The sequence below is a fragment of the Trichosurus vulpecula genome, chromosome 2 (assembly GCF_011100635.1).
Source record: "Trichosurus vulpecula isolate mTriVul1 chromosome 2, mTriVul1.pri, whole genome shotgun sequence".
Classification (NCBI taxonomy): domain Eukaryota; kingdom Metazoa; phylum Chordata; class Mammalia; order Diprotodontia; family Phalangeridae; genus Trichosurus; species Trichosurus vulpecula.
The window spans coordinates 117,880,693-117,905,716 of NC_050574.1; the positions used below are offsets into that span (position 1 = coordinate 117,880,693).

Sequence of the window (25,024 nt, forward strand, 5' to 3'; positions counted from 1 at the left end):
TGGCAGGAGAGGGTGAAGGCTTGCATGAGAATAATTGCAGTGTCCTAGGAGAGAAGCAAGCCTGTATGAGAGATGTTATGAAGGTAGAAAAACAGGACTTGACAATTGGATATGAGAAGTGAGAAAGACTTTTCTGGCACCTGGATTGTGAGCCTGGGTGACTGGAAGAATGGTGGGGAAAAGATAATCAGTTCAGTTTTGGACATGTCAAGTTCAAGATGTCAGTGGGACATCCAGTCTGAGATGTCCATTAGGCAATTGATGCTGTGAGACTGGAGGTTCAAAGAGATGTTAAAGCTGGACAGATAGAATTAAGATTTATCTGCATAGAGATGATCATTGAAGCCTTGAGAGTTGATGAGTTTACCAAGTGAAATAGTACAGAAAGAAAAGAGAAGAGGTCCAGGAGAGAGCCTGGGGAAGACCCCCCAGTTAACAAGTATATGTGGATGAAAATCCAGCAAATGAGGTAAAGCAGGAGTGGTCAAGCAAGTGAGGGCAGGACCTGAAGAGAGCATTGTCAGAAAACCTTAGAGAAGAGAGTGTCAAGAAGATAATGATTGACTCTGTCAAAAGACTACACAGAGAGGTCAAATAGAGGGAGGACTGAGAAAAGGCCATTGGATTCTGCAATTAAGAGATTACTGGTTACTTTGAAATAACTTTTTGAGCCTTCTCTTTAAGACCCATCATTCCCTGGCCTGAATTAAGTTTATCTGTGTATGTTGTGTTGATCCTTCCACTCCATAGACTATGAACTTCCTGAGGACAGGTGTTATTTTTATTATATTCACTGTTGCCTTGAGAAAGAAATCAGATTTTTGCACATAGTACCATTAGTATTTTTGCCCAAACAAATGTTTGTTAAATTTAATCAACTATATAATTAGTTCATTATACATTTACAAAACAAAGGAATATGTAAAGTCCTAGTTCAATTTTATCCTGACTGAATAGGAAAGGCCGCCATACAAGTAGTTGCATTTGAATTGGGCTTTAATGGATTGAGAAGAATTGAATAGGTAAAGAGGGAGAGAGAATGTTTCAGACATTAAGGGACACAGACTTCTGCAGAGACAGGGAGGATGGTAAGCACATTCTTCATTCTGACATCAAGAAAGAAGCACTTTTCAAATAAAAGACTTTTCAGAATCACAGAGATATATGTCTGTATGTGGACTTTATTGCCAAATGCTTTTTTAAAAATAAATTTACTTTTTATTTTTAGTTTACAACACTCAGTTCCACAAATTTTGGGGTTCCAAATTTTCTCTCCCTCTCACTCCTCCCCCCAACTCCCCAAGGTGGCATGTAATCCAGTGTAGGTTCTACATATACCTTCACATTGAACTTATTTACATAGTAGTTCAGTTGTAAAGAAGAAGAAACAGAACCAAAAAAAGAAGGAAAAATAAAAAAAAGAGCAAATAGTTTGCCTCAGTCTGCACTCAGACTTCATAATTCTTTCTCTGGATTTGCATAGCTTTTTCCATCATGAGTCTTTTCGGGCTGTCTTTGAACTTTGCATTGATGAGAGGAGTCAAGTCTATCAAAGTTAGTCTTTACAGATACCGTGTGTCTGTAATGGTGTATAATGATCTCCTGGTTCTTCTCCCCTACTGAGCATCAGTTCATATATGTCATTCCAGGTTATGATGAAGTCTGTCTGCTCCCCATTTCTTATAGCACAATAGTATTCCCTTACATTCATATACCACAATTTGTTTAGCCATTCCTCAATTGATGGGCATCCCCTTGATTTCCAGTTCTTTGCCACCACAAAAAAAGCTGCTATAAATATTTTTGTACATACAGGTTCCTTTCCCACTTATATGATCTCTTTGGGATATAGCCTTAGAAGTGGTATTGCTGGGTCAAAGGGTATGCACATTTTTATAGCTCTTTGGGCATAGTTCCAAATTCTCTCCAGAATGGCTGGATCAGTTCACAACTCCCATCAACAGTGTAACAATGTTCCAATTTTCCCACATCCTCTCCATTTATCATTTTCCTGTTTTGTCATGTTAGACAATCTGACAGGAGAGATATGTTACCTAAGAGTTGTTTTGATTTGCATTTCTCCAGTCAATAGTGATTTAGAGCATTTTTTCACATGACTATAGATATCTTTAATTTCTTCCTTTGAAAACCGCCTCTTCGTATCCTTTGACCATTTCTCAATTGGGAAATGACTTGTATTCCTATAAATTTGGCTCAGTTCCCTTTATATTTTAGATATGAGGCCTTTATCAGAGACATTAGTTATAAAGATCTTCTCCCAATTTTCTGCTTGCCTCCTAATTTTGGTTGCATTGGCTTTGTTTATACAAAAACTTTTCAATTTAACATAATCAAAATTATCCATTTTACATTATGTAATGCTCTTGTTGGGTCATAAATTCTTCCCTTTCCCATAAATCTGACAGGTAAATCATGAACCCATTTTGACTTTATTTTGGTATACAGTGTAAGATGCTGGTCTATGGCCAGTTTCTGCCATACCATTTCCCAATTTTCCCAACAGTTTTTGTGAAATAGTGAATTCTTAGCCCAGAACCTGGATTCTTTGGATTTATCCAAGAGTAGATTGCTATAGTCATTGACTACTGCATCTTGTGTACCTAACCTATTCCACTGATCCACCACTCTGTTTCTCAGCCAATACCAAGTAGTTTTGATGACTGCTGCTTTATAGTACAGTTTAATATCTGGTATGGCTAGGCCACCTTCCCTAGTGTTTCTTTTCACTAATTCTCTTGATATTCTGTACCTTTTGTTCTTCCAGATGAATTTTGTTATTATTTTATCCAGCTCTGTAAAATAATTTTTTGGTAGTTTGATTGGTATGGCACTGAATAAATTAATTTGGGTAAAATTGTAATTTTTATTATGTTAGCTCAGCCTAACCATGAGCTACTGATGTTTTTCCATTTGTTTGGATCTGACTTTATTTGTGTGAGAAGTGTTTCATAATTGTGTTCATATAGGCCCTGAGTTTGTCTTGGCAAGTAGACTTCCAAATATTTTCTAGTGTCTACAGTAACTTTAAATGCAATTTCTCTATCTCTTGGTATTGGGCTTTGTTAGTAATATATAGGAATGCCGAGGATTTACCTGCGTTTATTTTATATCCTGCAACTTTGCTAAAGTTTTTTATTATTTCCAGTAATTTTTTACTTGATTCTCTAGGATTCTCTAAGTAAATCATCATATCATCTGCAAAAAGTGATAACTGAGTTTCTTTTTTGCCTATTCTAATTCCTTTGATTTCTTTTTCTTCTCTGATTGCTAAAGCTAACATTTCTGGTACCAAATTCAATAATAGGGGTGATGATGGACATCCTTGTTTCACACATGAGCTTATTGGGAATGAATCTAGTTCATCCCCATTACATATAATGTGTGCTGATGGTTTTTAAGTAGATGCTACTTATAATTTTAAGGAATTTATTTATTCCTATGCTTTCTAGTGTTTTTAATAGGGATGGATTTTATATTTTGTCAGAAGCTTTTTCTGCATCTATTGAGACAATCACATGGTTTTTGCTAGTTTTGTTGTTGATATGATCAATTATGCTGATAGTTTTCCTAATATTGAACCAGCCTTGCATTCCTGAAATAAATCCTACGTGGTCATAGTGTATTAATCTCGTGATAAGTTGCTGCAATCTTTTTGCTGATATTTTATTTAAAATTTTTGCATCAATATTCATTAGGGAAATTGGTGTATAATTTTCTTTCCCTGTTTTGACTCTTTTCTTTTTTTTTTTTTTTGTTTTTGTTTTGACTCTTTCTGGTTAAGGTATTAGTACTATATTTGTGTCATAAAAAATTTGGTAGTGATCCTTCTTCACCTGTTTTCCCAAATAGTCTATAAAGTATGGAAATTAATTGTTCTTTAAATGTTTGATAGAATTCACTTGTAAAATCATCTGGCCCTGGAGATTTTTTCCTAGGGAGTTCATTGATAGCTTGCTCAATTTCTTTTTCTGAGATGGGATTATTTAGGTATTTTACTTCCTCTTCTGTTAACCTGGGCAATTTATATTTTTGTAAATATTCATCCATTTCCCTCGGGTTGTCACATTTATGGGCATACAGTTGGACAAAATAATTCCTAATTATTGTTTTAATTTCCTTTTCATTGGAAGTGAATTCCCCCTTTTCATTTTTGATACTGGTAATTTGGTTTTCTTTTTTTAAATCAAATTGACCAAAGGTTTATCAATTTTATTGTTTTTTTTTTTTTTTTCATAAAACCAGCTCTTAGTTTTATTTATTAGTTCAATAGTTTTCTTGATTTCAATTTTGTTAATCTCTCCTTTGGTTTTCAGTATTTCTAATTTGGTATTTAATTGAGGATTTTCAGCTTGTTCTTTTTCTAGCTTTTTCAGTTGCATGCCCAATTCATTGCTCTCCTTTCTATTTTATTTATGTAAGCATTTAGAGATATGAAACTTCCCCTAAAGAACTGCTTTTGCTGCATCCCATAAGTTTTGGTATGTTGTTTCCAAATGCTTTTCTTTATTGCTGGTAAATTTAGGCTCATTCTAAAACGTGATATATAATAAAGGTGATACTGCAGTTTGAGGGAAAACCTAATTTGCATGCATTTGCTCCCATTAAAATAGATGAGAATTCAGTTGGGTGTTTTGGGGGGGGGTGTAGGTGAATGAAGGCTGTGTTGTGGTATGTGTCTGTCTCCTGCTTTTACATGAAGTAGCTGTTGCTTTTCATGATGTAATGGGAAGAGTACACAACATCCGGATATGTAGAATCTTCCCTGGGTGACCCTGTTTGGATCTCAGTTTCATCTGTTAAATAGGGATAAGCTGGACTACATCTATGTCCAGATAGGCAGTCAGGATGGTGAGGGGACTAGAAACCATGCTATAGAAAGATCCACGAAAGACTGTATTTCACGTATAGTCTTACAGTCCTCTGCCCTGATCAGAACACATCTGGAGTATGTTTATTTCCAGGTATCACATTTTAGAGAGGATATTTATAAACTGTAATCAGGTCTAGAGGAGGGCAGCCAGGATGGGGAAGGGATTGGAGACCTTGCAATAAGGAGGGTTGGTTGAAGGAACTGGGGATGTTTCATTTGTAGAAAAGAAGACTTAGGTGGGTGTGATAGTGGTCTAGTGTTTGGAGGACAGTCTTTTTTTCTTCCCCTTAGCCCTAGGGGGCAGAATAATTAGTAGTGAGTAAATATGGCAAAAGAGCAGATTTAGCCTCTACCTAAGGAAAATCTGATTAAGAATTGGATCAGTTCCAATGTAGGATGGACTGTCTCAGGAGGGAGCAAATTCCCTATCACTAGGATGGGGAATTCTAACAAACTGGATGACCTGATACTTGTCAGAAATGTTGGAGAGGAGATTCCTATTCAGGCATTGTTTATCATGTTTTAGACAGATTCTGAAAGGCTGGAAGTTAGTCCAATTCTAAGATTCAATACTTACCCTCTTTTTTTAATCATAGGACTGTTTCAGTGATTCTTGTTGGGGGGGGGGCTTTTAAATTATAAAGAATCATAGGTATTTCAGCTACTACAGTATTTGTTAATAAACTACAATATGTGTATTGCAAGACAATGTTCAAAACATATAAGCTATTTTATGTGCTTAATTGATTGATCATTTTACAGGGTTCCATGGGGCAAGTCAGTGCCCATTTTTTGGAGCAGACGCTTGATAAGAAGCTCATGTCGGATCTCAGGGTAAATTGGTGTTTCTTCACATAATTTAGACTTTTTTAACTGATGTTCCTTGGTTGAGTATATGTTGAGTCAGCCTAATACACTTTTCATGTTTATTCTTTTCTTGAGACATCTCTTGAGTGGTTAGCTGATTAACGCTTTGCAACTGAAAAACTAAATAACAAATTACTTCATTAGTGTTCAGTGTGTGGTAGGAGGAAGAAGCATCAAAAAATTAGTGTGATTAATTAGTTTCACTTTTCAAAAAGGACGATTTGACATGAAAAGTCTCTTGGCTTTACTAAGTCTCATTTTACCGAGGCAGAATGATTCAGTTCTGATTTTTTGACATACTGTTCTTTATAATACCTTCCAGCCCATTTTCAGTAGTAGTTCTCACTTGGTAGCAATGGAAGCTCCACTTTCTTCACAGTTCTTCACAAAATTCTGTTTTGGTAGGATTAGGCTATAACTAGAAACATTTACTGACACCTCTGTTACTTTGGTGGGAGCTAGGGAAAAAAAATCATTTTAAATTTTATTGTAAATATACTTTTCTGAGTATTTTCTATGAATATTAATTTTAGTGTTGGTCTTTGCAGAGAAAGCGCACAGCGCATGAGCGTGCCAAAGAACTGTACAGCTCAGGGGAGTTTTCTAGTGGCAGAAAATGGGGTGATGATGCCCCCAAAGAGGAAGTAGACACAGGCGCTGTGAACTTGATTGAATCTGGGGCTTGCGGAGCCTTTGTCCATGGGTTGGAAGACGAAATGTATGGTAAGTACTACCCCAAAGCCTTCTTGGACAGGAGAGAGGAGAAAGCTGGTTCTAGAAACAACCTTAATAGCAGTGCCTCAACTAGAATAATGATAAAAACTCCCACACAGGGATTCCTCACAAGGATCCACACAAGGATCCCAAAATGCCATCCTCTTAACAGTCTTGCCAGCTAGGTGGGATCCCTGTTAATATCTCCGTCGCTGAAAGGCATCCCGCTGCAGTGGAAAGTACTACATTTGGACCCGCAAGATCTTGGGTCAGTTATTTAACTCTACTGAAGCTCAGTTTCTATAACTATAAAATGGGGGTTATAATGCTTGTGTATCTACCTCCTGCTGAGCATACAGAGTAATAAAAAACAAGATCTGTACCCGTTCTCAACGGCTATACAGTTGATTCAGGACACGAGTTGGCTAACAGTATAATCTGTAGTGTATGCTGAGTGCCGGATGAGTTCTCCCTACACGTTGTAGTGATGATCATTTGAGATGATGCACACACGGTGCCCAAGAACCATTTTCTAAATATAAGTTATTACTGATATATAATTATGTGAACTTTATCACTAGCCCGGATGGCTTTATTTCCCTACTGTCTCTGAGCGTGGCTTAATTAGAAGAGTGTATAAGGGCTGTGTGGCTGAGGTTCGCTTAAACCAAGATCAGAAAATTCTGTTCCAATACATTTTAAGCAGTAGGGAGAGAATAATATTCTAATTTCTTTCCTTCTCTTGCTATCCAATTGAGACTTTATGGTTCTGGGCTTGTCAAATTAATGATGTTTTCAGGGCTCGTAGAAAGGCAGTGCAGGTTTAAAATAGGTGGAAAAATTAGCCAGCTGTTTGCATGTTTGGGGCCTGACTTTGTCCCTGAACTTCTCTGCAATATTTGGCAAGTTCATGTATCGGTAAGGCAGTAATAACAATGTAGATGGTAATTGTCAAAATGCCTGTGTGGTTCTGTATCGCAAAGTATACGAGACTCTCCACGTAGAAGGTAGAAGAGGTGAACCATATCCCATAAGCCATTTATCCAGTCTACCACAGCAGTAAAACAGTCCACACACAATATCACAACATGGAGCCTTGCCATCCCAAAACCTCTCAGACCCCCTGCGGGGTCTTCCCAAAAACAAACTCAGAGTACAGCTAAGTTAGCCTATTCAGCTCTATCACCGTGGCGGCCGTTAGCAGCCATAACTGCTTGCTCGTGCTCAGGCTCTGTCTGCATTTTTTGTGACATAACTTCCTTTTCCTGTCAGGAAGCTCTTCCCACCATATGTGACTTAGGCTTCCTGTGATATAAGCAGGTCACATGGCCTATTGATGGGTGGGAAAGATCTTCAAATCTAAATTGCTACTACAGTTCATTAACACGGTCATTTTCTTGTGTTCAATTTCATTGCCTCAGAATTCAAGAAAATCCTTTATCTTTTAGACGGTGGGAAGAATTATCAGAAAAAAAAATTGTGTGTTGTAGTAAAAGAATGGACTTTGAAATAAAATTATCATTAAGGTAATTCACCAGAAAAGAGTATCAGTCTGAGATCTGGAGATCTCCCCCAACAACAAAGTGTTAATATTTCAGTCTTTTATGATGGAATTTAATTTACAGAGCTTTTTTGAAAAAGGATGATACATACTCATTTACTAATTCAAAATGCAACCTTGGCCTGAAATTTTCTTTTGGGAAACCAAATACTTCTATTCCGATCTGTTACTTAAGAGCAGATAGCTTATGTTCTCACTGAAATGCCTGCCACCTCACTTTTTTGTTTTTTTTGTAATTAGAAGAAAATATTTATATTCATTTGCCTTCAGCACTGGCATACTGTTTAGAAGCTAAATGCTTTCAGATAAAGTGAATGCTATTGTACTTTTGCTAATAAAAAATATTGCATAATTTGGTATTCAACTTGATCGTTAACGTTTGAAAGTACAATCACAATGCAGTTCATATTATGGTTGCAACAGGAATTTCTGTGTGCTTATAACTAATATACAGAAGGTACCCAGCATTAGTTTCTTCTCCAAACTAGCAATTAGTTACTAGCTCTTCTGTTGTCTCTGTCATCCTGTCACTCCTATCAGATATAGAACAAATTTTAAAACTGCCTATTTTTCAAAACTTTGCAGAATCAACATAAATGCAGTTCTTTTCAACTAATTTGAGTTAATGTAATGAAATGGGGAAAACATCACATACTTTAAAAGTTTAAATTGCATTTGTTTTGTCATTGTAAATAAAGTAAACATTATAAAAAAAGAGAGAATGGATTTTGAGTCTGAAGACTTAGGTTAGAATCCCAGCTCTGAAGCTTCCTAGCTATGTGACCTTTGGTAAGTCATTTAACCTTCCTGAGTTCTCATCTTCTTCATCTGTTACATGGAGATAATGATACTTGGGAAAAAGGTGTTTTGTAAGTCTTAAAGTGCCATATAAATGGAAGTTACTATTAAGTCATCTAAATTCTATAATGACAAGGTTTGGTTTGTAAACCATGTCTCCAGAGCCACATTTATGAGAATCAAACAAATTGCTGCTACTGCTTTATATTACCCATGCATCTTTGGGCAAGTCCTTTTCTTTTCCCTGAGTCTTGAGTTCTGGTATGGGAGATGGGACATATGCATGTAAAAAACCATTCTAATAGTATGTGCCCTAAGCACCGACGGAGATCCTCCCCAATTCTATGACCCCCTCCCTTGTCAAAAGGAAGACCTGTTGGCATCTCCCCACCGCACTCTGACTCACATATGAACCAGAGAAATAACTGGTAGTTAGAGGGGCGGGTGTTCTGTTCCCAGCCACTAGGCCTGAGTTCTAATTTGAAAGTTGCTTTGCCCAACCTTCTTAAATCTACAAAGCAGAAAAGATCCCTTTCTCTGGGCTTAGGCCTGCTACTTTATGTGCCCAGGCCGTGTAACAAGTCAGCCTTTTTTGATTCCACCAACATTTATCAACTGCCTACCCTTAGCTATCAACAGACCTATACGCATAAAAATAAGGAATAAAATTTTGCATAAAACCTTTAAAACTTTAAATAAAATCAAACACATTATTAAACAAGAAATAGGTTTATTCTGTGTTCCTTTTCAAGTCTTTCTAAAGTTTTGCTGCCTCTGGCTTGTTTTCTCTTTTTCTGAATTAAATTCAATGTGAATGCAGTTCTGGTTCTACTGACCTCACTTTGGAACTTGTGTATTTTAAGGATTTGGCCTGATAGGGTTTCTGAGAATCTTGTCCCTCTGCCAAGCAGCAGCCCCGAATCCCTCACCCCAACACCCTAAGACTGGCGTCATTTAGATAAAAAAATCATTAAACATGTTTTTATGGTTGTGAAATGCCTTTTAATTATTTGAGATTTTTGCTCATAAGATCCAAACTGCAGATTTATAGGAAAAACTCTTGACTGTTTTCCCCTTGAACACATTAAACAGGTACTTTTGAAATGTGTCACATTTCTTAAAGACTTTCCTGCTTACAGAGCCCTTTTCTTACAGCAGGTTTTTAAGGTGAGTAGCACCACTGTTTTTATTCCCATTTTACAGGATAGCAAACCAGCAAAGAGAAGGCAGGAGACTCGCTCAGGGTTGCTCATAGACTTGTGCTAGAGCCAGGACTGAAGCCCAGTTTGTGTTTGTACAAATCCTGGGCTCTTCCCACAATGCCATGTTCTATACTTATTTGGCAGAGCACTGCACTGGTGAGTGAGACTTGGAGAGACTGGCATGTGGAGTCACTCAGGCTGCTGCTGTTCTCCCTTTTTCTCTACAGAGGTCCGGATTGCTGCGGTCGAGGCACTCTGCATGCTGGCCCAGTCTTCACCCTCTTTTGCAGAGAAGTGCCTTGATTTTTTAGTAGATATGTTCAATGATGAAATTGAAGAGGTACGCCTCCAGTCAATACACACCATGAGAAAGATCTCTAATAACATCACCCTCCGCGAGGATCAGCTCGACACTGTGCTGGCTGTCCTAGAGGTTAGTAGGGCATGTTCTCGCCACACCTTATATCATCTCCTCAGGGTTTGACTTCAACTAGCAGTGACTCTGCTTCCATTGGTCCCATTGGGCTTCCAAAGTAGGGGCTTTGGATTTTTTAGCTATTTATTAATTAATCCAAAAAGTCTTTATTGTTTTGGTATCTGTGGTAGTGTAAGGTCCCATGCTAGTCATCTTAGAAGAGACAGAGATAAATAAGATAGCATCCTTGCTCTCTAGGGAATATGTGGTTTCTTAGGAGAGAGAAGATATGTTTACACATAGCTTTATTTCAAATGTAAGTGTAGAGATAGAGGAACAAATAAGCCTTTTTTCCTTATTTTATTTTATTATTTAAATTTTAGTTTTCAACATTGATTTCCACAAGATTTTGAGTTACAAATTTTCTCCCCATTTCTACCCTCCCCACCAACTCCAAGATGGCATATATTCTGATTACCCCATTCCCCAGTCAGCCCTCCCTTCTGTCACCCCACTTTCTCCCCTATCCCCTTACTTCCTTGTAGGGCAGGATAGATTTCTATGCCCCATTCCCTATATTTCTGTGCATGCGAAAATAAAATTTTTTTTGAGCATCTGCTTTTAAAACTTTGAGTTCCAAATTCTCTCCTCTCTTCCCTCCCTAAGAAGGCAAGCAATTCACCATAGGCCACACATGTATCAATATGCAAAATACTTCCACAATAATCATGTTGTGAAAGACTGACTATGTTTCCCTCCATCCTATCCTGTCCCCTTTATTCAGTTTTCTCCTTTGACTCTGTCCCTTTTCAAAAGTGTTTTGCTTTTGATTACCTCCTCCCCCTATTTGCCCTCCCTTCTTTCATTCCCTTCCCCCGCTTTCCTGTGGGGTAAGATACCCAATTGAGTGTGTATGTTATTCCCTCCTCGAGTCAAATCTGATGAGAGCAAGATTTACTCATTCTCTCTCACCTGCCCCTTCTTCCCTTACAACAGAACTGCTTTTTCCTGCCACTTTTATGTGAGATAATTTACTCTGCCTTTCTCCCTCTCTTAATATATTCCTCTCTCACCCCTTAATTTAATTTTATTTTTTAGATATCATCCCTTCACATTCAACTCACCCTGTGCCCTCTGTCTATATATATGTGTATATTCCCTTCAACTACCCTTATACTGAGAAAGATCTCATGTATTACACACATGATCTTTCCATGTAGGAATGTAAACAAAACAGTTCAACTTTAGTAAGCCCCTTATGATTTCTCTTTCCTGTTTACCTTCTCATGCTTCTCTTGATTCTTGTATTTGAAAGTCAGATTTTCTATTCAGCTCTGGTCTTTTCATTGAGAAAGCTTGAAAGTCCTCTATTTTATTGAAAGTCCATATTTTGCCTTGGAGCATGATACTCAGCTTTGCTGGGTAGGTGATTCTTGGTTTTAATCCTAACTCCACTGACCTCTGGAATATCATATTCCAAGCCCTTCGATCCCTTAATGTAGAAGCTGCTAGATCCTGTGTTATTCTGATTGTGTTTCCATAATACTCAAATTGTTTCTTTCTGGCTGCTTGCAGTATTTTCTCCTTGACCTGGAACTCTGGAGTTTGGCTACAATATTGCTAGGAGTTTTCTTTTTGGGATCTTTTTCAGGAGGCAATTGGTGGATTCTTTCAATTTCTATTTTACCCCCTGGCTCTAGAATATCAGGGCAGTTTTCCTTGATAATTTCTTGAAAGATGATGTGTAGGCTCTTTTTTTGATCATGGCTTTCAGGTAGTTCAGTAATTTTTAAATGATCTTCCTCCAGGTCAGTGCTTTTTCCAGTGAGATATTTCACATTGTCTTCCATTTTTTCATTCTTTTGGTTCTGTTTTATAATATCTTGATTTCTCATAAAGTCACTAGCTTCCACTTGCTCCAATCCAATTTTTAAAGTAGTATTTTCTTCAGTGGTCTTTTGGACCTCCTTTTCCATTTGGCTAATTCTGCCTTTCAAGGCATTCTTTTCCTCATTGGCTTTTTGGAGCTCTTTTGCCATTTGGGTTATTTTATTTTTTAAGGTGCTATTTTCTTCAGTATTTTTTGGGGTTTCCTTTAGCAAGTCATTGACTTGTTTTTCATGGTTTTCTTGCATCACTCTCATTTCTCTTCCCAATTTTTCCTCTACTTGTCTACTTGCTTTTCCAAATCTTTTTTGAGCTCTTCCATGGCCTGAGACCAATTCATATTTTTCTTGGAGGCTTTTGATGTAGGCTCTTTGACTTTGTTGACTTCTTCTGGCTGTCTGTTTTGATCTTCTTTGTCACCAAAAAAAGATTCCAGAGTCTGAGTCCTTTTTTGCTGCATGTTCATGTTCCCAGCCAACTACTTGACCCTTGAGCTTTTTGTCAGGTTATGATTGCTTACAGAGTAGAAAGTACTTTGTCCCAAGCTTTAGAGGCTGTGCTTCTGCTTTCAGAGCTACTTTTAGTCCACCGTCACTGCAAGCACTGCCACAGCAGCTCTCCTCCTCCCCCAAGAATTGACAACCAAGACCAGGACCCAGATCCAAACAGGGCAAAGGAAGAGGAGAACCTGCCTTTATGTCAGCAAAGAGCTCTTTGCACTCCTGCTCTGATCCACCACTTGATTCCTCCAACCATGTGAGCCAGGGACTCTGGAAGCAGCTGATGCTGGAGCTCTGGAAGCAGCTTCAGGAGCTTCCTATTACTGCCGCCACCACCACTGTGCCACCTCTGCCCCCCCCTGGGGCTGGGGCCAGACCTCTCTCACCGTGATCCAGCATTTTTCCCACTAATTTGCTCTGTAGTCTTTGGCTTTTGTGGGTTGTGAAGTCTGGTAACTGTCACAGCTCAATGATTCATGGCCCTCAGGCCTCCTCTGCCCAACTCCCAGTCTGGTTGGTTCTGGTGCAGCCCACACTGGGCTATGCCCCACTCCCAGCACCATGTGTTAGACCCTTCCCAGCAACCGTCCAGGTTGTCCCAGGCTGGAGACCTGCTTCCCTCTGCTATTTTGTGGGTTCTACATCTCTAGAATTTGTTCAGAGCCATTTTTCACAGGTGTTTGGAGGGATTTGGGGAGAGAGCTTAATCAAGTCTCTGCTTTCCAGCCACCATCTTGGCTCTGCCCACCCCCTCTTATTTTATCTTCTAACAAAACATTTCTCTCCTTTAGTGCAAGGTTCTTCACCTGAAGTCCACAGATCTTCCCTCAAGAGGGCTATGAAATCACATCTGTATTTTACTATAATTTGTGTGTGTCTGTGTGTGTGTATAAAACATAATTCTGAGAAGGGGGGCTAGGCTTTCCCAGACTGACTGCCCAAGGGGACCTATACCCAGAAGAAGGGAAGAGCCCCTGCTCTAGTGTTGGCCCTGGACCAAGGCCATTCCCAAGCTATGAAGGTATCCAGCATATGCATAGAAGAGGTTGCAGATCTGTGGTCACCTGTCATTTGGTCTCAAGTTGACAGTGATTTTCTGACTGTTAGAACCCATGAAACTGGCTCCTGAGATGTAGAGGAGCTGTGGTTTGCAGCTCTGGAAAGTATACACACTGGGGATATCACAGAATCTTAGAATTGGACCTCAGAGGTCTTCTGGTCCAACACCTCCCCTGACAAGAATCACTGAAGCTACATACTTGAAAAGTGTCCTCCTGGGAGGGGGAGCCCCCTCACCCCCATTCCTTGTGGAGGGAGGTCTCAGGGAGTTGGTCATTACACAAAGCCTAAAGAGAGCCCAAAGTTTCTCTGCCACTTGGAACCATTGTTTTTTGTTCTTCCCTGTAGGGCCAAGCAGAGGTAACCTAATCCCTCCTCTAGGTGATAGCACTTCAGACATTTTATGGCAAGTCTCACAACCCCTGAGTCTGTACCTTTTTAGGGCTGTCTTGCTTGGATCCTTCAGCTTGAGACCCTTCTTTCTTGATGGTCTTAAGGGAGCACAGTCCTTCAGGCATGTTATAATTAGGTCCAAGGAAAGCAAGACTGTCCCTTTCCTATCCCTGGTTGCTCACTTCTCTTCATGTGTGAGCTCATTTTACACTGTGGTGTCATTTAGCTTGCAATCCATAAGACCCTCTTTTTTCAAACATGGCCATGTCTTTTCTATCTTAAACTTGTATAAAGTTGACTTCTTGAATTTCATTGTAAATCTTAACATTAATTCCTATTAAATTTCATTTTATAAGCTTCACCCCAGTCTGCCATTTGGATGTTATACATCTTCGAAGTAACTGAAGTCCAGAGATAGAAATTATGGATAGTAATAGCTCTAGTACTGTCTTTGAGCTTGAATAGCAATCCTGGTGGATCCAAAAGCATTTAGGGTAAAGAATGTCTCACTTATAATAATCATATCATCTTAGTCATAACATCACTTAGAGAATTCAGCTTTGCATTGCCTCCCAAATACGTTTTCTTCTAGTTTGGAGTGGGGTGAGGTTGGGAGTGGCTTAATGACTTAGAAGGTACACGACACCAATTCAACTAAATTCAGGAAATATTTTTTAAACATCAGCATTGTGTAAGACACTCTCCTTAGTTGCAGGAATACAAAAATGAACAACAAATGTACGGCAGAGTTTCAGCTAGAGAAATGAAATCAGGGAGAGTTTTCACTTCTTGCTTGGGGAATGGAGTTAGAACCCAAGAAGGTTTCCTGGAGGAGGTGGTATCTTGGCTGGTCCTTGAAGTAAGAAAGATTTTAGGAGCCACAGATGGGCAGAGAGTTTCTTCCAGGTTTAGGGAATAGCCTTCATAAATGAATGGAGATGCCAGAGGACAGGATGAGATGAAATAGGGAAGAGGTTTATTTGTTTTCTTCAGCTTCTTTTATTTACTTATTTTTTCCTTGAGAAAATTTATTTCAATTGGGATAGGAAAATCCTTAAGAGATGCCCTGTATCAGTTTTTTGTTGTTGTTCTGCTGTCTCTTTTTCTCTTTAAATAAACATTTTTTTCATTTAATCAAAGTTTGCCTTCTCTCCCTCCCACATCTCCTTGCCTCCCTACTTGGAAAAGAAAAACAGAGCTTTGTAACAAATAGGTATAATCAAGCAAAACAAATTCCCTCATTGGCTAAGAAGACAAATATGTCCCATTCAGTGTCTTGAGTCCATCACCTCTCTTTCAGGAGGTGGGTAGGTAGAATATTTCATCACTAGTCCTCTGGAATCATGGTTAGTTATTGCATTTGCCAGATTTCTTAAGTCTTTCAAAGTTATTCTGATATGGTTAGTTTTAAGCCAGCATCATACATATGAGAATATTACTATTTTTTAATTAAGTTTTCATTTAGTCATTATAGGATAATAGCTCCTATTTTTATCACTCCTGAGGTTTAAAAAATATTTTCCTCATAGCAGTTGTGTGAAGTAGATATTGTAAGTATTGCTACATTGTTAATATTAGTATTCCTATATTACAGATGAGGAAACTGGGGTGGGGGTGTTAAAAGGGTTGCCTTTGTAAAATGTTGTATTTATTAGTCAAGACTTTGGAGATTGTCTTCTAAAGTAACATAAGAAGATTTTACTAGTATTTCTACTAGGCATTATACATAAATGTGTGTGTATGTATGTATATGTCTCTGTATACACACACACACGTATGTACATATGGCATATGTGTGTATATATAGTGCATACACACATATACATATATATGCATGTATGTACGCTGCATCTCAAAGATGACATATCCTACCAATGTCAGAAACAAAGGGGAAAGGATCTATGTATATGTACACAATATTTATAGGAGCATCTTTTGTTGTTCCAAAGAACTGGAAACAAAGGGGGTATTCTGTCAATTGGAGAATAACAGTAAAAGTGGTATGTGGATGTAATGGAATATTATTGTGCTGAATGAAATGGTAGATATGAAGAATTCAGAAAAAACTTGAGCAGACTCATGCAGACTGATACAGAGTCTAATAAGCAAAACTGGAAGAACATCTTAAATGATGACCATAACTGTATAAAGAAAAACAACTTTGAAAGATTTTAGGGTTTTCGGATTCTAATTTGGCCTCTGCTCTGTGTGATAAATAATCATATATCATATATCATGACTTCAGAAGATCAAACCTACATCCAGCCTCTAAGCAGATAGCTGATGGATAAGAAGCATACAAAAATGGAAAGTGACATGAAAAAAAAAAGAAAAGAACATTAATAACATAAAAAAATACACAGTAAAAAGGTTTAGAAGGCAAAACAGTTTTGTTAGCATTTAGTTAAATTTACTATACACTTTTTAAAAACTTATATAACAAAAGGTCAGTTTTATATACAGCCTCTTTTGTTCTTTGTATATTGGAATGTTTGCTGATGATTCCTAAGTTCGTAATTTAAAAAATTAGAGAAGTAGCATTTATATTGAGTGAAGTATTTTGATTCCTTTAAAAAAAAAAACAGAAAAAATGGGCTGTAGATCAAGAAATTTGTATGGAATGGTAACTAAGAATAGTTTTGTGAATGGAAAGTTATAGGATTGTGTCTCAAATGTGTCTTTATTCGGCATGTTACCTCTAAACTGTCATTCCTTGTGTCTTAGTCATTTTTGTTTATGACTCAACATCTAACAGTACTTTTGCTTGTAATAGGTAATATATTTGTTGGGTTGAATTGATTTACATTTGACCTTTGGAACCAGGAGAGATTTAGTTCCTAATTGCTCCATCTTATTACTGACAGTATATCCATTCAGATACATCTGGACGACTTTTTTGGGATTGAGAAGTGAGCCAAAGCAGCCGTGGCCTAAAAAAGTCTGGATATTTGAATTCTAATCCTAGCTAACTACCACCTCTTTTATTATGTAATTATGGGGAAAGTCACTTCCCCTCAAGTGAACCCCAGTTTTGTCTTCCATAAAATGATATTGGCCTATCAGATAATTTCCAAGGTCCCTTCCAATTCTAACTACTTTTTTTTTAAGAACGGTTCTCTCCATCTTGTCCAGTCTTGAGAGTGCAAAGGCTGCATATGGGCCCATCTCCACCACTGACTGTCATAGGAGCCTTTGACCTACTCCATTTTTAACCTGGGTTAGTTTGCCCCTACTTAGGCATCCTTGTTGACCCCTCTCTGCTCCCAGGAGTTTACCACACAGATGCCACGCCTAGTGCAGATATCATTCATTGTAGCCCGCTGTAGCTGAGAACTCCCAAACTGGATCTATCCTTGGCAGTAGAGATTAATAGGCTGAGCCACCATGTCTGGTCCCTTCCATCTCTAACTGTGTCTTAAGGTCCTCTTCAGCTTTGTCATTCTGCGAGTCTATAAAGCGTGAAGTCATAGAAATAATACTAGCTCTTTGTATTAGATCATCAGAGTTTAATCATTCTCAATGTTCTGTTCTGTTTCTCTGTTTACTGGGTTTCAAGGCCCCTTCCAGCTCTGAAACTTTGTGATTGTTGGATCTTTCCCACTTCTAGTATAAGTTGGACCAGATGACTTCTGAAATCCCTCCTCAGTTACTATAGGATCATAGATTTAGAGCTGGAAGGGACCTGAGAGAGTTTTGCCTAGCCTGTTAAGAAGTTAGATATCCTCTTAGTCTCCTGACCTCGAAATAGCCATGAATACAGCTTAGTACAGTTGAAAGAATGCTGGATTTGGAGTCAGAGGATCCAAGTTCAAATTCCACTGCTGCTACTTACTCCCTGTGTGACCTTGGGAAGGTAACTTTACCTTTGTTGGCCTGAGTCTCTTCATCTTTAAAGAGAGGAAATTGGACTAGAGGCCTTTTCAGTCACTTTCAGCACTGAATCTATGATCCTATAATACTGTGTAGGCCTCTTGTTTAACATGAATGTCTTTTAATTTACATTCATCTTTTTAAAAGGATTCCTCACGAGATATTCGAGAGGCTCTTCATGAACTACTGTGTTATACAAATGTATCTACCAAAGAAGGGATCCATCTTGCACTGGTTGAGCTCCTGAAGAATTTAGCTAAATACCCAACAGATAGAGAATCTATATGGAAGTAAGTCCTTTTTTTTCCTTTTTTTTGATTTGTTCATTTGAGATAAAATAATGTCTAGTTTACCATATTGGTCCAAATAGAAGGTTCATTTTTCCCATGAAAACTTGTTTATGTAAAATCTGAATGTAACCTCTAATGGGTACTATATTTCAGTGTTCCCCTATTTTTCCTTTCCCATGGATTAGTCCAGCCCACAGTAATAGCTCTCCCTTCTCAGAATGCCTATAGAATCTATTCCGTACTATTCATTCGGCAGTTACTGCTTCGTGTTAAAATTACCTTTTCTCTCATTGCAGACTGTGGTCAGATTTATGACAAACGAGAATTAAAGGTTAGGGAGAATGGAATGGAATATAGTCAATACTTGGGCCAAAGAATATTAGATTTGGAGTCACAACACCTGGTTTCAAATGCTGATTCTTTTGCTGCATATGTGACCCTGAGCAAGTCACTTAATGGTTTCTTCATTTGTAGAACGAAGAAATTGGACTAAATGATCCCTGGGGTGCCTTCCATAGACAGGGACAGTATTTTAGCCTTTGTAGCCTCCGTTATTCCTAGGACGATTCTTAATACTACTAGTGGATGTCTAAAGAATGTTTGTTGATTATAATGGAACATTATACATGTATTTTTCAGATGTTTGAAGTTTCTAGGAGGTAGACACCCAACTCTGGTGCTCCCCCTCGTCCCAGACCTGCTGAGCACACATCCATTCTTTGATACTGCTGAACCTGATATGGATGACCCAGCCTGTATCCTTTGTGCATCCCCTGCTGCTAACTTGGCAGGGATTCTGCATGCCATGTAAATCAGATAGTTTGTGTTTCGTTAGGTTTTTTTTTACTTCTTCACATGAAAAAACATCTTTTGTCTTCATTCCCAGGGGTTATGTAGTTTAACAAAATGTATAGCATCCCTAGTGCTTTACCATTTCCTTACAGTTCTGTGAAGCAGATAGTGCAAGTATTGGTCCTTTTTACAGATGAGGAAACTGAGGATCCAAAAAGATTTAGACTCACCCATGGTCACACACCTAGGAAGTGTTAGAGCTCAGCTTTGAACTTGGATCTTGTGACACGAGTTTAGTGTTTTTTCCCATCTACTGTGTGGCTTCATTGAGGGGAGCAGGAGGATAAAATCAAGCATCCACTCACAGGTTAAACCGAGAGCAGTAGTAATAATATGCCATCAGTAGAGCATTGGGAATGGGCTTGCCTTGATGCATCCATGGTATCTGACTTGGTTTCCCTTGTGGCTGCAAGGATGCGTTTATAAGAAAGCTAACTGGGGTAAAGGTTGCAGAAAAGTGCTAATGAGTTACATAGGCACTGGACCCACCACCATCCTGATTCTGCTACTTAGCACATGTGTCACCCCAGCAAGTCACTTCACTTAAAAAGGCCTCAGTTTCTTCATGTGTAGAAAGAAGACGTTAGGCTGAAGCATCAATGTGGACTTTAAAATGAGATCTGACTGCCCTCTTACTGTATTTGCATAGCTCAGGAATTTTCAGTGGTATAGTCATAATGAGTGTGATGGCCACTTGGGACCCAACTGTACTTTGGCTGCAACTACAGGATGACTTTGGCCTTCCTTCAGGGGGTACCAAAACTTCAGCTTTATAAAACTGCCCTCAAGGAAAACTGGGAGTATTCAGCGAAAGACTGGATGGTGACTTCTCAGGCAGAGAACTGGACCAGCAGACCTCTGCGGTCCTCACCAGCCTGTGTGTTCTGTAATGCTAACTAGAGCGTTTTTGTAACAGTGCTTGGCATGCAGCGCAATGTGGTGAGCAGAGAGGTTGCTGGATTGAGGGCTGGAGGACCTGGCTCACTTGGGGTCCTTCCACTTAACTTGTAATTTGTGGCAAATTGTTTAGCTTCTTTGAATTTTGGCTTCCTCATTTAGAAAATGAGGATAGTACCGCTTGTACTCCCTTTCTTGTGGGATTGTTTGGAAGAAAGAACTTTTAAAGCCTTCAGGTGATATTGAAGTAAGCCTCAGTTTCCTTAACCTTCCAAATGAGAGGGCTGGATGACTTGGACTGAAGGACCTCTTTGAATATGTATCTGTGACCTGGTGGCAGTCGTTACTGTTAATAATGTTACTCTGAGGGTAGTTTTAATTTACTTCGCGCAATACAGTCAAGAACTGAGAAATCTGTAGTCCCGGGGTCGTTTTAAAATGTACTTGTTTGATAACTAATGGGGAGTGTGTCTTTCAAAGATTATGTAAAACAGGTGAGGTTTTTACCATGCCCTTTTGATAGAGTGCCTGCCAAACTTGTCTTCACTTTTCCTTTATGACAATAAAGGATTTTTACTTAACTACCTGACTGTGTTAGATATTGCTGTGTTGGTTCTTATCTTCAATGCCGCTGAAACCTGCCCCACCATGCCAGCTCTGTTCTCAGATCACACCTTCAGACACTATGCTTACCTCCGTGACAGTCTTTCTCACCTTGTTCCTGCTTTGAGAGTATGCTAAAAATCTTCTTGGGTCAATTTTAGGTTCTTTGGTTACCTTTTAAGTAAATAGAAAAAAGCAAAATCATACTTAATCTGAGAAGAAAGCCAGTTTATTTTTAAAGAAAAAATGCTTTCCCTTCACTGCTGCACTCTTCTTTATTTGATATTATGGAGGGTGAGGAAGAGGTCTGTGTGTATTGATGGTATTTTAGGCTGTGAATTACATCATGGCTTATTACATGTCCTCATCTGACACTGTTCTTTATATCTTGTTTCAGACTCAAAGTTAGGAATAAATCACTCAGATAAAGTGAAAAATCAAATAAAATAATGGACCTATGAAAATGTCATGGTAATTAGTAATATCTTTTTGTCCTCATGAAATTGATTTCATTATTGTAGGGAGGTCCCAGGACCCAGACTTCTTCTACCCAAGCAGATCAACAGGTCTTCTGCAGTTGTTATCTTAGAGAGCTATCCGAGACACTGGGAGGTGAAGTGAATCACTTGCCTGGGGTCCCGTGGCTTGTCTGAGGCAGGGCATGGACTTTGTTCTTCCTGACTCCAAGGCCAGCTCTCCACCTCAATCATGCTGCCTCTGGTGACATCATTTAATATAAACATAATAGTAATATTAAAAGAGAGTCTTCCTGAATCTCTCCTCCATTTCCTTGTGTTTTTGAGGTGACCCTTGGGTCTAAGAGGTTCAGCCAGAAATCACAAGCTCTTTCTGGTCTTACCAAGCTGGAAAAGCTTGAAGCTGAGCCTGGTGATGGACTGTGTCATCCAAAGACCCAAATAGCTAAATTCAGAGATGCCTGATAACTAGGTGACTTTTTTTTTTAAGGCAATGACTCATTAAGCCATATCCTAAGACATGGAAGGGCTGTTGATGTGAGGCATTATCAAGCTTGTTATCCATACCTGTATTCAGTCCTTTTTTTAAAGCATAAATCAGTTACTATGGGAACAGGTAATCATAATTTTCAGGGCGTATCTTTAAAGGGCAGACCAGATTCTGGCCTTTTTTTAACTTAGCCCTTCTGATTTACTTGGTAAAAGAGAATGGTTCCCAAAACTACACAGAAGCAATAGAATAAAGTGAAATGAAGACCAGATTTGGATTCAGCAGACAGACCTGGGTTTGAATCCAACTCTGCTGTTTGCTGTCTCTTAGCCTTTGGCAGGCAAATTCACCTCTCTGAGCCAGGCATATTACCTGTAGAGTGAGAAATTTAAACTCTCAGATGATCTCTGAGGTCTTTTCTAGCTTAATCTGAGATCATATGGATAGTGGCATCACTCCGTCATGTCTGTTTGCTTAGTTACCAGGTAGAAAACTCTTGTCATCACCTGTTTCCCCAAGCATCACACCGCATGAAGACCCTTCCCAGCAGTTTCTACAGCAAAGCCTAGAAAGGGTGTATAATCTTCAGCACCTCGATCCTCAGGGCACTCAGGAGCTGCTTCAGTTTACAATCCGGTAAGGTGATTTTCTTGGAAATTTGTGACCTCATTCCTTTAACTTAGTAATACATATGAGCTCCCTAACTGAACTGTTTCAGTGTTGTTGGTTTTTTTTTTTTTTATTTACTGTGCAATCCAGCCAAACTAGACTAGTCACCATTTTTGCTAACCCTGTCTTGTACTTCCTTAACTTTCTGCTTTCATTCTCACTGTTACCTGTACCTTCAAAACACTCCTTCCCTTGCTGCCTCATTTCTGGAAATCTTTGTTTAAATTCTACTAAGTTTTCAAAGTCCAATTCAAATGGCATGTCCTTTATGAAGGCTTCCCTGAGCCCGCATGGCACCTCATTTGCTCTTGCTAGTGATCATTGTATTCCATTCATTCTCTGTTTCCTGTATATATCTCCTCCCCTCTTTCCCTTCCCTCTCCCTTCTCTCTTTCTTTCTCTCTGTCTCTCTCTCTCTCTCTCTCTCTCTCTCTCACCTTCTCTCCCCCTCTCTCCCCCTCCCCCTCTCTCCTTCCCTCCATCATCTGCATTTGTCCTTCCTCTCCCTCACTCCCACCCATGTCCTTTTTGCTTAGGGTAGTCACAACCAGTCTGGCAGAGACACTTCAATATCTTTCCATGCAATGTAAATCAGATGTTTTAGTTTAGGTTTTTATGTTTTGTAAATTTCTTTCAGATGAAAGATTTCATTCTTAGAGCAGTTTATATTTTAACCAAAATAACAGTTTATTCTTAATAATATTGCTAATCATGATGTTATTTATAGTTTACAAAGTATTTGTGTTTCAACAATCCTAGGAGGTAAGTAGTACAAATAAGGATTGAGAAGACTTGTTACCCCTCTTCCTCCCCTTCCTCCTCTTCCTCCCTGCCTTCCTTACTCCCTTCTGTCTTATTTTCCCTACTAGACTAAAAGCTATTAGAGGATAAGAACCTATAAAATCACAGGTATGGTTAAAAGAAAAAGGACCATATCATATATGTAGTAGACACTTAATAAATGTTTTGAGTGAATGAATTTATTAGGCTAAGTATTTTGTTCTTATGTTCTAAGTATGAGACCATATATTTTTTTTAAGTTCCTTGCTTTTTTCCCCCTTATCAGATCTTGGCCTGATTGATGGTTAGACATAGAATCCATTAGAAAGAAGCTCTTTGCAATTTGACTCCTTGTCAAGGCAATTCAAATGAAAAGAATAGAAATTTTTTGAAATGACATTCAAAAGACAAGTCTGGTTATCAGAATTTCACAGCCCATGTCAAATTTTGCTTTTAATGGACAATAAAACAGTGTCTGCCATCTTTTACTTCTGGTTTAGGGGGATCACTTCTCTTGCCCCCCAGGATTCCTGGTGCCAGCCATTATTTTGTTAATGTAATGGGATTTAAAATTCAATAATTCAGTCTGTTCCTTTTTTTTTTTAACTCTTCTTGCTCCACGATTAATCAGACATTTCTGTCATGCCTGTTATGTCCAAGGCCCTGTGTGAGGAGATACAAAGAAATGTACAGTTCAATTTTTAACCTTCAAAAGCCTTTGCTGGAAAGTATGAGATTGGAGGGATTACTCATATGAAGAATTGTAGAATTAGAAATTGGGAGAGTAGAGGGACCTTCTAAATTCATTCATTTAACATTTATTAAACACTATGTGCCAGACATTGTAATAGGCCCCAGCATAGGCGTAAAGCACATCGTCTAACCAGGTATCAGCTATAGACCATCTAATCTGACCCTCTCATTAGCTTTCTTTTTCATAGTTTTTATTATAAATAAAACTTGCAAAACATATAAACATGTTAAAACTTATTTTCAGTAAAAACATTTTAGTGAGCTAATAACAGCAAAAATCTCTCCATTATTCCCTGTCTTCTTTCATTTCAGCAACAATTCAGTAGACATTTATTCAGTGTCTATGTAGAGGACTGTGGAGGATACAAAGTTTAGGTAAAATTCACTGTTGTTGATGGAGTTTATAGTCTAATTGGAAAGTGTGACATCTCTGGATGCTGCCAAACTACATAAAAAGGTGCAGGCAGGGTACTTTGTGAGGTGTAAAGGTGGGAGGAGGATCAAGAAAGGCTTCCTGAAGTAGGTCACTTTTGAGTGAGGGGGGTGAATTCAGTAAGCTGAGGGAGGGATGAAGAGCATTCGAGTCAGAGCAGGAGCAGATGCTTACAGGTAGAGCTAAATAGATGTCTTCCTGCTACAGAATGTGGTATGGGCCAGGAACCAGAGAGGTGTGAGCTAACTTCCCTGACGTCCTCAAAACTATCCTGGATATATGGCAATCTAGGAAGCTATGGTGGGGACCTAGGGCCATTGGGGTTAGCATTGCCCCCAGGGGGATTGATATAGAAACCAGCTGTGATCCCTCGGGGCAAGAGGAATATAAAAAGTTTTGAGACTGACAGGAGCTTCTGTCACCTCGGAACCTCCTTGCTGACTGTTGTTTAACTTTCTAGTGGCTTTCATTCTTTTTTGTTCTCTGAACTGCTTCTGAATTGCCTTGAAAAATGCTTCTACCTGAAGGCACTGGAATACAGTTTTAGCAAAAGGAGTATTTATTTAAACCCTTTTGCTCTACATGGTCCATTGTACCAGATACAAGGGAGGCACAGGGAGATAG

General features: G+C 38.7%; 1 protein-coding gene across 1 annotated transcript in view; it reads left to right on the forward strand.

Annotated features, from left to right (window-relative positions):
- The window catches only part of INTS4 (integrator complex subunit 4), a 98,045-nt gene that overhangs the window by 35,171 nt on the left and 37,850 nt on the right, over positions 1-25,024 (forward strand). The window contains exons 9-15 of the mRNA XM_036745456.1: positions 5,654-5,725; positions 6,307-6,481; positions 10,261-10,466; positions 18,305-18,447; positions 19,087-19,202; positions 20,795-20,928; positions 22,244-22,401. Coding sequence (XP_036601351.1) covers positions 5,654-5,725; positions 6,307-6,481; positions 10,261-10,466; positions 18,305-18,447; positions 19,087-19,202; positions 20,795-20,928; positions 22,244-22,401 — 1,004 coding nt within the window. The remainder of the gene's footprint in view (positions 1-5,653; positions 5,726-6,306; positions 6,482-10,260; positions 10,467-18,304; positions 18,448-19,086; positions 19,203-20,794; positions 20,929-22,243; positions 22,402-25,024) is intronic.